At 51.3% G+C, this 16,474-nt stretch overlaps 5 protein-coding genes across 5 annotated transcripts; 2 read left to right on the top strand and 3 right to left on the bottom strand.

The window, feature by feature from the left end:
• Window positions 1-2,577: 2,577 nt before the first annotated feature.
• On the top strand, window positions 2,578-3,785 carry UCRPA7_7425 (putative deoxyhypusine synthase protein; the record flags this gene model as incomplete). Its single annotated transcript, XM_007919960.1, has 3 exons — window positions 2,578-2,787; window positions 2,852-3,631; window positions 3,768-3,785. 3 exons carry the CDS (start codon window positions 2,578-2,580, stop codon window positions 3,783-3,785), a joined length of 1,008 nt encoding a protein of 335 aa, XP_007918151.1.
• A 2,225-nt stretch (window positions 3,786-6,010) lies between these two features.
• UCRPA7_7424 (putative hydroxymethylglutaryl- lyase protein) lies at window positions 6,011-6,853 on the bottom strand (the record flags this gene model as incomplete). Its single annotated transcript, XM_007919957.1, has 1 exon — window positions 6,011-6,853. One exon carries the CDS (start codon window positions 6,851-6,853, stop codon window positions 6,011-6,013), a length of 843 nt encoding a protein of 280 aa, XP_007918148.1.
• Window positions 6,854-9,438: 2,585 nt separating this feature from the next.
• Window positions 9,439-10,734, top strand: UCRPA7_7423 (putative tyrosinase protein; the record flags this gene model as incomplete). Its single annotated transcript, XM_007919959.1, has 4 exons — window positions 9,439-10,104; window positions 10,158-10,324; window positions 10,379-10,484; window positions 10,543-10,734. 4 exons carry the CDS (start codon window positions 9,439-9,441, stop codon window positions 10,732-10,734), a joined length of 1,131 nt encoding a protein of 376 aa, XP_007918150.1.
• Window positions 10,735-13,103: 2,369 nt separating this feature from the next.
• UCRPA7_7422 (putative extracellular serine-rich protein) lies at window positions 13,104-13,658 on the bottom strand (the record flags this gene model as incomplete). Its single annotated transcript, XM_007919955.1, has 1 exon — window positions 13,104-13,658. The coding sequence occupies one exon, from the start codon at window positions 13,656-13,658 to the stop codon at window positions 13,104-13,106; it is 555 nt and encodes a 184-aa protein (XP_007918146.1).
• Window positions 13,659-14,836: 1,178 nt separating this feature from the next.
• On the bottom strand, window positions 14,837-16,093 carry UCRPA7_7421 (putative alcohol dehydrogenase protein; the record flags this gene model as incomplete). The annotated part of the gene is made up of 2 exons (XM_007919956.1): window positions 14,837-15,645; window positions 15,706-16,093. The coding sequence occupies 2 exons, from the start codon at window positions 16,091-16,093 to the stop codon at window positions 14,837-14,839; spliced, it is 1,197 nt and encodes a 398-aa protein (XP_007918147.1).
• Between the last annotated feature and the right edge of the window lie 381 nt (window positions 16,094-16,474).

Raw genomic sequence — 16,474 nt, 5'->3', positions numbered from 1 at the left:
ACCACTACTGCGAGGCCGTCTTTCAAGATCGCCATGGCTCTCTGAGTTGGATGAATCAGGCCGACCGCCGAATGGTCTGGACTGCTGCGATGCAACAAAGCTCTGTGACCTGCTGATTTTATTGGGGGACTCGGGCACCTTGAGGTTCTTGCCAACTAAGGCAGGGTTGATCCACTGCTTGCTCGAAGGCCGTTGTTGTTTCTGATGCTGAGCACGTGGTCCAGTAGGTATTGGCGGGCTAACATCCGCCAAGGACTTGGATGGGCCGGACGGCGGAACCCGCTGCTCGCCTCCCTGCTGGCCGGCGGACACCGGGCGATCTTCCGCGAGCGCTCTAGGCCCGGTCGGTGGCGCCTTTGAGATTTCGGTTGTTGAAGGTTGCCGACTGGGAACTGAGCCGAATGCTGGGGCCGAGGGGGCTAGCGGTGGCGGCGAGACGTCTTTTGTGGGCGGAGGCGGGTCGTGTGCGATTGAGCCTTGGCGGTCGAGCTTGGGTCGAGCATCCCTATCGCGCAAGTCGCGAGGATCGCGGTCCTCCCTAGAATCCCGGGACCGGACATCAGAATCGATATATCGGTGGCTGTCTCGGTCATCTCGGTCGCGACCCCATCTACCTTCCTGAGATCGGCTCCTAAAACGATCTCGTTCATCATAGAAGTTCCGACCCCGACCACGGTCCAAATCACCACGATTCCAGTCGCCGCGGCCCCTGCCACCACGTCCTCTGTAGCTACCGCCGCGGTAGGACTGAGATGCAAACGGGGGATCAGAGGAAGAGGATCCAGCGGACAATGGACCGTCGCGTGATTCTCTCCTGGCTCGATCTGCATCTACCCCTAAAGGGCCGTCTCGGTCCCGAAAATCTCTTCCGGGAGGAGACCGGCCCCTGCCCTGTGGTGAAGGACGCCGGCCTCGGAAGTTGTCTCTTTCTCTCCAGTCTCTCTCGCGCTCACGGCTGCGATCGTCTCGAAAAGGCGGACCATCTCTCCGATCTCTAAAGTCATCTCGGTCTCGGCCACGGTCCCTGCTATCGTCGCGCCAGCCTCTCCCCCGGCCACGACCTCTGCCTCGGAAATCTCCACTGTACCCGCCGCCACGAGGGCCACTGGGAGGATCAATCAGAGCTTTGGGGCCTCGGGGAGGCTCTCGGCCAGTTAGCGAGTCACGAAACGAGTCTCGGTTGGCTTGAAACGCCGACGCATTCCCTCTCGAGTCTCCAGAAGTCCGTCGACGGTCGCCATCACTGTATTGAGATGCCCGATCATTGTACCGGTCGGGTGATCGGTCCCTAGGTGATCGCGACCGCCTATCGCTGTCATATCTTGCGGTGTACCTCGACCTGGACCCAGATTGTAAGTAAACCTGATGAGAGGGGGGTATGAAATATGGCGCGTCGTAGCAAAAATGATCTTGGTCACTGCTCTGTGGGTAGAACTGATCAAAGGACCACATTCTCGATGCGCGATGCGACAAATGTGGCCTGATACGGGAGGATGGAGGTGGAGATGGTCAGAAACATACATCACGAACGAGGGCCGGCGCCCTAAGCTGTGCGACGTCAAAAGAACACCATGCGCATGCCCTGCTCTTTGGAAAGACTATCTGGCTGGCTGCATGCGTGGACCGCGGATGGAATATCAGTTGACTTTGCAGGATCCTCGGATGAACGAGCAGCTGGCCCACGAGTAATTGCCCTTTGCTGTTCGGCGCTAACCCGCCAGAGTTCAGCTGATTGCGCGCAGCCAAAGCAGGCGCCCGGGACAGTGCAGAGTGGCACAATGAGATGCTGAATGATGCTAGAGATGGGTGAAGGCTGTCGTGATGCGCCGTCTGGAGTCGCGGTGGTCTTTGGCATGGGACGCTGGGATGTGGAGGATTGAAGGGCTTTGGTGGTTGAATGAGGAATTGAAGATGGATGCACGCAAATTGGGAGACATCAAGTTGCCAGCCAGTCAGAGACCAGCAAGTCGCGTGGCGGCGTGACGCTAAGCTCATCTCGGCGGCTTAGCGCCTGACACCTGTTCTAACCTCTTTGGGTCTTAAGCTTGTTTCGGACTGCTGGCAACAGCTGCACACTTGTGCCTAGCAGAGGCCCTCCCCAAAAAAAAGAAAACGTTTCGGAGGCCACTGTAGTGGAAGTACTTTACCTATGCATGCTGAGGTAACCACCTAAAGTTAGCTGCTGCCACCTGCACACAAGGAAGGAAGGATGGATGAATGCGGCGGGACACTGCAAAAAATTCAGCCCTAGGCGTGAGGACCCTGATTCGATGCTAGATGACATAGGACGATAGAGGCGAAAGCTTTAATTCAACACTTCTTTTCATGTAATACACATAGTAGAAGCTTCATCTGAGATGCATCGACGGGACACTTCAGATCTCATTTCTTCCCTTTTGTTCTGAATTTTCCTTCTTTATCTGTGGTAGTTCACTTGGTCTTTTCTCATCACGGTGGTCGCATCCTCACCCCGCCATCGATCGAGCTCACGCACTCATCTTCACACTGCTGGGCATCTATTTGAGTACTTGGCATCTTGACTAGTGAAAAACCACGAGTGTAGACTAGACTTCCACAATGACTTCCGGCCAGCCACCGGCATCTGTGACGGATGCCGTCCTGGTCAAATCGGTCGAGATGCCCGAGGGCTCGCAGAAGGTTGAGGAACTCGACTTCAACAAGTTCAAGGGCAGACCCATCACCGTGGATGATCTCCTCCAGGGTATGAAGCACATGGGCTTCCAGGCCTCATCAATGGGTGAGGCCATCCGCATCATCAACGAAATGGTTAGCAGACGAAAAGGACTGATCTCACTTCTGGCTGCGGCACCCAAACTGACTGGATCTGAAGCGGGCATGGAAAGACCCTGAAACCGGCGAGGGGACCACCATCTTCCTAGGTTACACCTCGAACATGATCTCCTCCGGCCTGAGGGGCGTCTTCCGGTATCTCGTCGAGCACAAGCATGTCTCTGCAGTGGTCACAACCGCGGGTGGCATCGAGGAGGACTTTATCAAGTGCCTCGGTGACACTTACATCTCATCATTTAGTGCGGTGGGCTCAGAATTACGCGCCAAGGGCTTGAATCGCATTGGAAACCTCGTGGTGCCAAATTCCAATTACTGTGCCTTCGAAGACTGGGTAGTCCCCATCCTCGACAAGATGCTCGAGGAGCAGGAGGCTAGCAAAGGGACAGATGATGAAATCCACTGGACGCCCTCAAAAATCATCCACCGTCTAGGAAAGGAGATCAACGACGAGCGCTCAGTGTACTATTGGGCATACAAGAACAACATCCCCGTCTTCTGCCCCGCACTGACCGATGGCAGTCTTGGGGACATGCTCTACTTCCATACCTTCAAAGCATCCCCGAATCAACTCAGGGTGGATATCGTCGAGGACATCCGGCGAATCAACACCATCTCGGTTAGGGCGAAGCGAGCGGGTATGATCATCCTCGGTGGTGGTGTTGTGAAGCATCATATCGCAAATGCTTGCTTGATGCGCAATGGAGCCGAATCTGCCGTCTATATCAACACCGCACAAGAGTTTGACGGAAGTGACGCTGGCGCTAGGCCCGATGAAGCCGTTTCTTGGGGAAAGATCAAGGTCGGGGCTGACAGCGTGAAGGTACGTTATGTGTCGTGGTTACTGCGCCGACGATGGCGGTTTCTTACGTGTTTCCAGGTTTACCTAGAAGCGACCTCGTGTTTCCCATTCATAGTAGCCAATACCTTCGCAAAGGAGACTAACAACTAATATACAGTACGAGATACATAGTTAAAGAGATACCCGGCTGCTTAATGCCGCCTATCCATCAAAATCCATCGGAATCCTCTGCAGCACCGTGGAGCACCTTCCGTCTTCGTATCAGTCAGGCAATCACCAATGCCCCCACTGGCTGTGATCGTGTGTTGCGCCTTACTATGTGGATTGCAGGGTTCTACTCTCCGGCTTGTCATTTGCTGCCGAGCCGTATATGCCATAGCTCTGGTCCACTGGAGTCTTTTGCGCTATTCTGAGCGTTGCGTCCTCTGGCCATGATTCCACGATCAGTTCCGTAGGTAGTTTTCCTACGCCCCGGAGTCACAGCCAATCATGGGATGTAAGAGATGCAAATGGGTGTCCGGGTGGTGGTGGTGGTGGATGTATTTCCTGCAAGTCGTTGCCTTCAGGGTCTTGCATACTCTCTGCGTCTACCCGGCGGCGCTTGTCGTGGTTATCTTGGCCTTCGTTTCCCAAGCTAGACCCAGTGTCTGCTTCTTTTCCCATCTTGCCCTCGTCAGAAATGTTTCTGCCTCTTATTCCACCCCGCAGTGTCACCTCCTTATCCCATAGCGCCGTCCTAATGTTGCTAATGGGGAAATCAACTATCCGCGCCCTCGGAATCCTGCCTACCGCAACAAGTGCATCAAACTCGAAATCATAGCGGCATGCCCTCGCGCTCGAAGACTGTTTTGTCTGATACGGGTCTAATAACCCCTTATTTAGCTCCTGGGCCCGTGATAGAGCCAATAGGCCATGTGCTAGCCTTCTTTCCGGGATTATCGATTGCTCAAACTGGTCGAAAGTTCCAGGGGCCTCAGCTCGCCGATTCTGGGAAGACTCTTCAACGGGCAACCTAGTATCCGCTCGACGCCTAGGAGGGACCTCTGGCCTACTCTTTTGAGGCAGTACCGGAGGCGATTCTCTTACCACAACCTCCGGGTATCCCATCTCCGTGGACCTTGCCACTACCGGCCCAAATGGTACGTTGATCAAAGCTGAGGTCGGGACGAAGCCGGCAGCGTCATATTCGTGATTCCATATCTCCTCCCACGACGGCCGGCGCTCCGTACCAAAAGCCTCGGCTGCTACGACGAGGTTGTCACCCTTGATAGCTATGGGTTGATGATGAATCACCTCAGAAAGCGCGACTGGACGACATCGCTCCGCATGACTTCCCGGAACCTGTGCTCTTATGTCGTACTTCGGCAGCCCCACTGGATTGTATGCTGACGGATTCTTCCATCCATCATGCCAGAAATTTCCCGCAGGAGGAAAGGCTGCTTCAGACTCCAATGAGGTGGGCGAAATGGTGGAAGTCGAGGCGCGGCCATCTGCGTCTTCCCCCTCGAGGGCCTGCTGGCTCTTTTCGCGAGCAAGTGGCTCGTATTGAGACATGTTCATCTCCAGTCTCATCGCACCGGCGAGCTTGGCGGATGGCAGATCGCAAGTCCTCATCGTTGAGACGTCTTCAGTCCGAGTTCTCTTCTTTGCTAGCATATTCGCCGGCGATGGTGAAAACGCATCCGCGGCCCTATTCGCGGTCCGGCGACAGAAACTGAAACCGTTCTTCGCCAGGCTCCTGCAGATATGATATGAACCCGGGTGGACAGAGTGGGCTGGCGAGTATCCTAGAGGAAAGAATGACGCGAGAAAGCACCGAGGGCGTGGAATAGTTGGTGCAGCATGCACACCGAAATCAGACGGGTGGTTTTGAAGCCTTTGTTTGCTCCCACGTCTGGCAATTTCGATAATGTAAACCTAAATTCGCAATTGCAAACGCCCACTCCAACAGCTCTGCTCTTCGTACCGAAAATAGAGCCAACAAGCACTTGTCCCTCTACTGATAATGTGATTCCAAACGGCGATAGTATGCAGACATCAGCTTAGATACGACTGAGGACCTGCGTTTCCATGCGCAATCGGTGCGGTCAACTAGACTCTAAAGGACTCTTAACCAATGCTGTTTGAACGGGTCGTTTTGTCTTTCACATTGGGAAAGGTGCGACGATAGTAATTTTGGATTCCCATTGGGAGCTTGGGGAATAAAACTAGCCCAATTCTTGAGATTCTTCAAAGGAGGGCGTTCCCGACAAGTAGGCAATGGGATGGGATCCGATAGGCGACATTCCAACGGGCGCCCCCATCCCTTCGCTCGTGTCACACGGGATGTTTTGCGCGCTAGGACCTACATTCGCGAAATTGGAGGTTTCATATGGAGGAGTTTATAATGTCTTTCTTTTTTCAGTTTGTTTGGCTTTCTAACCTTGAGCGCGCGCCCAGTACGGCCTTGCCGACGCTGCTGTCGTGCTGCTTCTCCAGCTCTTTCGTTATCCACGACCCAATGTCAGCCATCGCGTCCAAATCAACTCCGGTGTCCATTCCCAGACTCTCCAAGAAGTAGACCATATTTTCAGTAGCCACGTTTCCAGTCGCGCCTGGGCTGTAAGGGCAGCCGCCGAGCCCTCCGACCGCACTATCGAAGGTGCGAATTCCGTGCTCCAGCGATACAGCTGTATTGACGAGCGCCTGGCCATACGTATCGTGAAAGTGCATCGCTATATCCTCGTTCCTGATTCCTGCAGCCGTCATACACTTCAGAAGCTCTTTCGTCCGGGGCGCTGTACCCATGCCTGTAGTGTCTCCCAGAGCGATTTCGTCAGCTCCCATCTCGAGCATGTCCGTCGCGATTTCCGCAACCTTATGCGGGTCGACATTGTACCCCTCGAACGGGCAGCCGAGGACTACCGAAATGTAGGCGCGGACTCGCAGGTCCGCATTCTTGGCCCCTTGTATGACCTCCTTAAATCTCTGTAATGATGTCGCGATATCGCAGTTCAGGTTCTTCTGTGAAAATGACTCCGTTGCTGCTGCAAATACTGCGATTTCTATTTCAGGCTTCCTCGTCGGAGACAGGTCGACTTTAGCCATCGTCTCAGTAGCATAGGCATCGGGATGCTGGCTAAGGATTGTCGAAGCATTCGTCAGGCCCTTGGCGTTAGGGGCAAGAAATGAATAAGTTAAGGGTGTAGGGGATTGAATGCTGTTCTTGAGGATGTGTTTGAGGATCTCGTTCGAGCTATCCATCTAAGCAAGGGTCAACCTGAAGCTTTATTCCCTTTGCTATATGGGATTTACCTGTGGCACCCATTTTGGCGAAACGAAGGAACCGGCTTCTATGGTTCTCACCCCGGTCCTCGCCAGCCTTTGTATCAAGTCGATCTTTGTGCCAAGCGATATTGTCTTCTTCTCGTTCTGGAGGCCATCGCGAGGTCCAACTTCGACGATTTTCACTTGGGTGTCGAAAGACGGTTGCCCAGCACTGTCAGTGGCAGTTGCGAAGGCCCGGACGTTGCGGCAACGCCCGCTGCGAATTGCTCGCTGAGCAATTGGTCGTAATAGCTTCATGTTTGGCTACCGCACAAGGAGCTGGCTGCATTCAAGTATCACCATCGCCAATGGCCATGAAGCTCAATGAAGCTGCTGGAGTAGGTACGGACACGCACCCCGTCACACCTCGGATACTGTCGGTTAAACGGCACGTGATTGGGCCGCTGGTACGTACGGTGTTAAAGACAGTAGGCAAGTAAGCGCACTGTATGCGAGTTTTCGTTACACAAGCATCAGTTTATGCTTGTTCAGTGTCTTTTGACGCCGATTGAGTCCTCATTTATCTATCCATAGTGATAAGCTATTACACATAGTAAGGACATGCTGAAGAATCTGTTTCCTTCTCCTTAATGACTGGATAAGCTTGTAGATGCCCCGCCAGCAGCCTTTCCTTGAGGTTCGCAACACTCATGTCTCCTCACTTTATATAGCTGAATCGGAATCACCGGGTTAAATCTCAATGAAGACGAGTAGTTCCTCAGCGCTATGCTCTTCAATTTCTCGTGAGTATGAGTGTGACTTTAAATGACGGTTTGGAAGTACTATCGGTCTCTACATATATCGATTCGATCACATGAGCGACAACAAAGGAGTTCTTATCCAATCATTGGCCAACCAGGTATAAAATATTTCTTTAATCAAAATTACAGCTCTCTATATGAAAATGTCCACTGAACTATGGCGCAATGTCATAGGAACAGTACTTAAACAACAAGATTGATCGGTACTAGCAATATCGAAAGAATGAGATCATGGGCTTTGAAAGGAGAAGAAAACGTGAATATATCTCTTCGCCCTATCGTGGAACTCGGGAGTGAAATCGTCTTCCTTCATCCGAAGAAGCTTATCGCTGACGTAGAAACCTTCAGAATATTTCTTAAGCCGCATATCTCGGGTGCCGTTTATCTGGTGATCCAGGCGGAGAAGACGCTGAGAACTGTAGGTCACATATGATCATCTGTTGAGTTTCCGAAGCAGTAACTTTCATCATGATGGTAACCCCGAGTCATATGATGGTGTTTTGCGCTGAGTACGGTTATGATGCGCCACGTTGCATTGAGGAGAAGTCGGCGTGCGGCGCAATTCACATCGGGTCCTCGGCATTCAAAAGTGCCATCATGAGAGGTTTTGACGATCGTTACGGTTGTTGCGGCCGCCTATTGAAGGTGACCTCGCTTCACCTCTGATCGCCAAGCTGGGCGTGTAATGATTGGTTGCCTAGTGACGATCCTTAACTAACCCTAGTCCCTCTCCGCCTAACACGAGGCAGAGCTGTGAGTAACTTGGCTACCGGAGTCTGCCGTGCCTCAGGGTTCTGGTGCCTATGAAATGACAAGAATCCAAAGAACTGGCAGCTCTACAATTTATGCTTATTTGGCATTATTTTGTGAGTTTGCAATAATTAGCTGGTGCCTGTGAGTTGTGGGGCTGAACAGGTCAACAATACACTTTAGCAGAGCAAGAGACTCCCTTAATAACACCGCAAAGTGGACTCAGATATCAAATACATCTTAGTTCCTTCATTTCAGTACATTCTCGAATCGCTGGTCTTGTTCATGTTGGATTCACATGTCTTTCAGGAAGAATCGATGCCAAGTCATAGCCCAATTCGTCGTTTGAAGGCTGGTTGCTCTTCAGGAAAGTCGTATTAATGGTTCTTTCGGTGAGATGCTCGCCGTCAATCCGTGACCAAGACGTCACCGAATCCTGTCAGAATGGATCTCAGCGCTGCAGATGTGAGGAATCTGTCGGCAACTGATCGTGATGGGAAAGGTGATCGGCAGCGCAATGCAGGGGTCCCTCTTCAGTCTAGTGATCGCTTTCCCCGCAGCTCGTGTTCGATGGTGTTAAAATCACGGCCCTTGTAAGGTCCACAGCAGCAGCTAAAGCTGGTGTCCTGCACAGTAAACTGGCATGGCGGCACGACTATGACTTCAGCCCCTCGACCCTTTGTGCGTGCGCTTGCAAGGGGGCGTTGTCCCAGCGGACCTAACGCCTGCAAGCGTGTAACTGCAGGGACCCTTTAGGCTACTCACGAATCAGACTTACCTGGTATCCGGTTTTCAGCAGAATGGCCGCTGAACTAGGACGTGCATCGTCATTGATCTTCACTCGTAAATGACAGTCATGACCGCCCTTTCAGGGGATGGCTGGTCCGCAGCGGAGAGCCCATGTTGTGGTATATGAACCATGATATTCTCTGCTGGGTTTCTAACGAATCTCCTCGTAATTCTGTGCCAATCGCTTGGTTTCAAGACCCTTAGTTCGCAGGACATTGCAATATGAGGCTCTCCGGCGGTGTTATTGGCTTTCTCTACGGCGGCGGCGCCGTGTCAGCGCTAAGCCTGCCGAACTTCTTCCCGCGAGCCGTTCGGCATGTTGACCTAGCCCCGTTCGAGGAGGGTAGCTTTACGCTACTACCGCCCGAACAAGCGGCGGCAGATGCCCAGAAAGAAGACCAGTTCGATGCCTCCAAGGTCACTCAGCCCAGTGAAGTCGGCACTGGGAGCATGGGGACTGAGGCCATGGCGGCCGGCGAGGATGCTGCTGCTGCCGGCACCTGCGAGACCCCGGCCATCCGGACTGAGTGGCGCGACTTGGCTGATGCAGACAAGAAGGCGTTTATCGATGCCGTCAAGTGTCTTATCGGGAAACCCGCCTCTGGCAATTTCGAGAATTCGCACAATCGATACGAAGATCTCGTATGGGTGCACCAACAGATGACAAACGAGATACACATGGTTGCCCAGTTCTTGCCCTACCACCGCTACTACTTGTCCGTCTTCGAGGCCGAGCTTCGCGATCAGTGCGGCTTCGAGGGCGCTCTACCGTGGTGGGACGAGACGAAGGATGCCGGCAATTTTGCCAAGGCTCCTCTCTTTACTGACGACTACTTCGGGCCACTGCCTGCAAAGACGGAAGACGGAGGTACCTGCATCGAGACCGGGGTTAGTATCGATCTGACACACTCTTGAGAGCAATGTTGACTTCGTTGATTCAGGCTTTTGGTGGATTGACCCTGCACATTGGTCCAGGTGGTGCTTTCACTGATCACTGTCTGTCGCGTGCGCTGGATGAGTCCTTGACCGCCCAGAGTAATAGCGACTTTGTGTCGAACTGCAACTCGCATTCGAACTACAGTGAGATGGAGAGCTGTGCCGAAATGGGGTAAGAAGACAAAATAGTCCTTTATAACATCGGAACTCTGCTAAATCGACACAGCCCACACGCCTACACCCACAACGGCATCGGCGCCGTAATGGCGGATGTAGCATCATCCCCTGGTGACCCTATCTTCTTCATGCACCACGCCTTTGTAGACCATAACGTAAGCAAACGCCAGCGTTGTTAAATCATACAGAAAGATACTCACTCATTACTATTAGTGGCGTATCTGGCAGAATCCGGACCCAGATAATCGCCTGTACCAAATCAACGGATATAGCACAAAAACAGATCCTAAGCAGTCATTGACTCTTGATTATGTCCTCACTTCAAAGGGTATTAGACCAGATGTTACTGTCCAAGAAGTGATGAATACTCTGGGTGGATATCTCTGTTATCGGTACAATTACTAGTATGCGATATGGATGATCATGAGAGGAAGATTGGTGGAATGACATTTTTCATGACATTTGTGTGATGAGGCTGCATTTGTATGAGGGTTGATATACCTTGTAAGATTTGGCGCATGGTATCATTGGGCGTCTCGGATCATCCTGTCGCATTTCATGAGTTACGACCTGCATGTCACGGACGAATAGCTCTAGTCTGGAAACGGATATGATTTCTAGAACGCTTGAAAAAGTTACTTTATTTACAAGGTATTTTGAAATCAAGCAAGTCTCAATAACTGTCATAATTTATCCCTGTATCTGCGAGGACTACACACTTCGGTCTATGTCACTCCAACCTATGTGTAACAAACAAGAATTGCCTAGTCTCTTCAAAATCACACGAACCCGAAGCTATTTCGCTGGACCAATGATCTGCTTCCAGCTCTTCATGATGCAGGACTCGATTTTGAGGTCGTGCCTCAACGAGATTGGATCAAAAGGCTGCGGGAAGGTAATCAGAACCCCAAAAAGAATCCCGCTGTGAAGTTGACGGAATTCTTTGCTGGGAAACACGATAATGATGGGAACCGAAAGGGATTGATTTATGATACGACCAAGACAGAGGAGGCCAGTGCTACATTGAGAGGGTGCATCGATTTGATATCCAGTGATCTCGTAAAGAAGTTTGTCAGTTGCTGGCAAAACGATTGGGAATTAATCGAGTAAAAACTACATCGAGTTATCAATAATCATCTATATTGAGAAGGAAAATCATTATAGTAGCTTTTTCTGTCAGAATGGCCTACTCCCTTGCAAGTCAAGTTCTTTCGCTCTTTTTCTTCCTTAGCAAAGGAGACAGTGGTGACTTTTGCGCCACATCGGGGATCTCCTCGTATCCAACTCTCAGATACAAATCTTTTGCATTCTTTTCTGAATCTAGATACAAAGCATAATTCATATCATCAGCCATCTTATTGCCCAGATTGAGCAGCAACGTGCCATAGCCTCGCTTCCTTGCCGACTCGTGAGTTGCAATGATTTCTAGATCTGGAGGTATTCCCTGTGAGTCTCTGGCTCATGGTTCCGCTTGCTTGACTTACAAATATGCTCCTTCTCACCCATTGCCATGTGGTGCTGCTCTGCCATGGCACTGAAAAACTCCTCGAGCTTCTCATGGCTCATTGTCTCCTTTGGTGCGGGCCAACGATCTGCCCAAGTCGACAGTCCTTTGTCCTCGGGTCGAACAAACCAAAATAGAATCGACGAGGCTGGTTTTCCTGTCTTCTGTCAGCGGCACGACTCGACTTGATAAAGGCAGCACTAGTACCGGTCTGGTCTCGTATTACGAAGACTTGCGACTTTTGTCGCCCTTCCTTCCCAGTAATAAAGCTCGCGTAGGCTTCCTCGATGTATGTGCATCCTTGAAGTGTCTGTGGGAACACAGGCTGGAAGTAATCGTCATTGAAGCCCGAGAAAAATATCTCGGCAATCGCAGGAACATCGTCTAGAGTAGCTGGTTCAGCCACAGGAGCCATCTCAAAAGCACCTTTGTTTGAGGCCGGTGAGTTTGAGCTTGGTTTTGATTTTGGAGCATAGATGTGCGTACCTAGGCCCGGAAAATATATACATGACCTCCTGTCAGGGTCTTCGCTGAAGCAGCTTGATTTTGTGCCACTATCGTCCCGAACAGGACGGATCCCTGCGCTGACGTGAGCCCCGATGGCTGCCGGTGAAAGCGGCCGCCAAGGCCTTTGAAGTTGGACCCCGGGAACTTCGCACAACTACCTAGGTAGCATCGGAAAAAGCGATGACCTGCATATTTTGGCTGTTTTGCTGGCTTATGATCATAGTGTTCTCGCCGATAGTCCGAGATGCAACGCACAGGTTCTTGGTCCCCATTGGCTCATGGGGCACAGTTTTGGCGCGATTCTCTGAGCAATCGGCAGGTGGCAAGCAGTGATCAACTTTAACAAACTCTACCTGGCGATTTAATTGTGCCGAGTTCTCTCAAGAGGATCAGATTGAATGAATGTGCTTGCACACAACGGTTGTAAGCGAAGGACGATGGTGAGAGAGAAGGTGATAGCTGAAGATGTTTTCGTTCAATGCTAGGCTAGATATTGGCCCCAGATGCGACCAGAAGACCATTTGATATCCACGGTCTAATCTCTAAGCGTTGGTATCTTGAATGGTGGCCATGCCGGCCATCCTATGCAATGCCGCCTCTCCAGCGCATTCCATGCCACCCAATACTCTAATGCAGAATGCAAACTAAACCCAAACTCCTCTCAATGCAAATGACGTAAACACCATGCCGCTATGCAATGTGAATATAAAACTCAAGTGTCTTGACAATGCTTAACATGAAACCCAGTACGAGTGTGTGGCCTTTAGAAACCTCCCTGGGGGTTGGGGTTGGGGAGGACGTTGCCGTCGTTCAGGCCAGCGCTGACAGGTGGGATGATTGTAACGTTAGTATTGGCTGCCAGCGCCTTATGAGCATCCAGCGTGTTGGGGCCGTCGAAATTTTGGTTGATGACTCCAACCATACCGCTTTTGCAATGGGAACCAACTGTCTGGGCGCAGTAGTACCAGATGGGCGCCTTGTCCTTGACCACGATCTGGAAGACATCCGGAGCCTGGCCCTCGGGGGTGGGCTGAAAGCCACTGAAGAAGGCATTCTCTTGTGGCACGCAGGGGGCGGCAAATGATGACTGCGCTACACTGTGGTTCTTGGGGAGGAAGTGCCACTCGACAATGTCGCCAACCTCAGCGACAACATTGTCCGGGTCGAACCTGAGACCACCGAGGCCAGCAACGACGGAGTGTGTTGTGCCAGTGAGTGTTACGGTCTGGTCAGGATAGGATCGGGTAGTGGCTGTCGGGGCGGCTGACACGCTAGCAGCAGCCAGGACGATAGCAGTGAGGGTCTTGACGGTGAACATCTTGATAGTAAGAAGGTATAGTAGTCAAGAAGTTTACTCGAATGATGATGTCGCCTTGGGTGACGGGTATTGATGGAGATGAGTGTGATATTGGTGATGCTGTTGATGATGAGATCGATCAACAATTTTACACTCGGCAAGCCCTGACTTATATCGTCGAAGCTCCATCGTGAACATCATCAGCGTTTATCTTACACTGATTAGTATGAGGGCCATAATAGACACCTTCGCGCGTGTATAGCCATCCGGAAGGACAGCAACCATGGCGAGGCTCAGAATGTTGACAGTCAGCAGTAAGGGCGGTGTTCACGCGGCCGAGCCACTGCGACCACCTAAATTTTGACTCGGCAGCGCCTGCCAACCCATCTTCCACAGCACGGAATTTGGCTTGCCCGGACCCAACACGCGAGGCTAGCAGCCGGATAGGTCTAGAGACCAGTGCTGACTTGCCTGCGCCTGTGCCTGTATTGCCCAACAGTCGGGCGGCCAAAGGCTTCGGCGTCTAAATTAAGCCCAATACCCGGGAGAGCTGGTGGTGGCGGAGCAGCCAAGCCGGGGCTTAGCAATTGGACGCCCCTGGATGCTAAAATGGAATGCGGCCGGATCTCTGAAACCCGACACCATCAACCTACCTAATACCTAGGTAGAGGTGTTTGTTAGCCGCCAACCAGCTGTCAGCCAGCTGCGACCATGTCTAGAGTTGTGCAAGTGACTATTGACATCAAGCCGTTTCAATACAAAGAAGTCTCTCAAGTTCCTATATGAGGAGATTACTTGCACACGGGATGTAATATACTGTGGAGACATAATTATATTTTGATATTCTACTGAACCTTTGAAAGAGCCATGGCGCTGTTTCCGAGAAAGGTTAGAAAATATGAGCTGAGATGTTGATCGAATGCCTTACATACAAAAGTTGTGACAGTTGAAACAGACCAAGCAAATTTCCATACATGAACGTACGACACGGAGAAGTTTTTTTCTCTTCCTGTTAATGATGGCTTGCTTTTCTGGATTATTGTATTCTTTGGATTTTAGATCCTCGTTCTAGCTAGCAACATTTTTTGCATGAACGATCGAAGACAAAAAACCGAGTATTGCACCAAAAGTTCATTCCAAGACAAACTGCTTAAATACTAAATCAGTGTTGACCACTTTCGAACCATCTAGACTAGCTACTAAACCGCCCCGTTCCTGGACCTTGTGCCATTCTTTATAGCTCTTGCGCTCTTCTCATCCCAGCGAAACTTAAACAACACTTTGATATCAAGCTTCTTGTCAAACCGCCGGTACGCCTCCGGGGCGTCCTCGATATCGTAGACTCCCGTAATGATAAAGTCTAATTTGACTCGCGCATGCTTGATGAGCCCATTCAGAATCTTCTCATTAGAAGTGATCTCGACGGGCCCACCTTGCATCGTGATGGACTTGGAGAACCAGAGCGCCGTAGGAACTACAAGCTCGGGGCTCATGGTGCTTCCATTAGGGACTCCGTCACTGCTTGGCTGGCCGAAGAAACCGCCAATAGCACCGAAGCCACCCTTAAAGGAAAGACACTTGATCGCCTGAGTGATGACGTAGTTCTGCTCGTTCTTCAGCTTCCCGTTGAGACATTCTTGCCCGACACAATCCACGCAGCGCTGCACGCCGTTTGGCTCTAGAGTGAGAATCTGATCCGACGGATCGCCTTTGGTAAAGTCGATGGGGATCGCACCGATGGAAGCTGCCTTATATAATCGGTCTTGGATGTGGTCGATCGAATAGACCTTTGCCGCACCACGTAGAATGGCGCAGTATGCGGTTAGCAGCCCCACTGGCCCGGCTCCAAAGACGGCTACGGTGTCGCCGGATTGAAATCTGGCATACTCGAGTCCTTGCCAGGCTGTGGCAAAGATGTCGCTCAAGAAGAGATACTCTTCATCTGATGCATCTGCGTCTTCTATCTTTATGAGAGACTCATCCGCAATAGGGACACGCACATACTCGGCTAGCGGGTTTTGTCAACAACGTTGTGCCAGAGAAGGAGATCTCAGCAAAAAAGACTTACCTTGGCATCCACCAAGTGTCGGCCCCAATACGTTGCCAGTGCCGTAGGCCGAATAGTGCATTGGGACAAGCTCAGGATCGACGATGAGGACATCAGGATCGGGACTGCCAGGAATGACAACGCGATCTCCCACTTTGAAATGCTCGACAGCTGGTCCAATCTCGGTAATAATGCCTACGGCCTCATGCCCTAGGGGATAAGGCACCTCGGTGCCTCCAAAAACGCCATGATATATGTGCAGCTCAGTGCCACACAATCCAGCCGTTGTGACGCGTACGACAGCATCTTCCTCTTCGACTATTTTCGCCTTTGGAATACTTCGTACAGCGACGTGGTAAGGCTTCCCGTCCCACATCACCGCTCGCATCGTTTCCTCTCTGTCTGCCATTGGAATAATATGTTGAGCGTTACACTTCTGACAGTAAATGAATAGTGTTAAAGTATTTTTTATTGGGCAAATACTAATACCAGAATATGAGCATCATAGTCATCCGAAAAGAGATCTGGTCGTCCTTTTAAGCATTGAAATCATCGACTCGGCTGAGAGCGGCTTTGTGAATGGTTGCTTCCACGTAATCCAATCTTACAAAATGTTCCGGGATCAAGCCGAATGGCCACAGATCACGCGGGTTGCATTGCGGCTGGAGAATCCCTTGGAGGTCATCATTTCCTCACGTACGCGGCTCCTACAGTGTTATATTTGGAAGAGAGGAATCAAAGAATCGTCAATGTTCAAGGATTAGACCGGCGCTGACCAATTTGTATGTGA

This window comes from Phaeoacremonium minimum (genome assembly GCF_000392275.1).
Source record: "Phaeoacremonium minimum UCRPA7 unplaced genomic scaffold PA7_03_scaffold_523, whole genome shotgun sequence".
Classification (NCBI taxonomy): Eukaryota; Fungi; Ascomycota; class Sordariomycetes; order Togniniales; family Togniniaceae; genus Phaeoacremonium; species Phaeoacremonium minimum.
The sequence above is the reverse complement of the archived record's forward strand: the minus strand, read 5'-3'. Positions and strand labels throughout refer to the sequence as shown.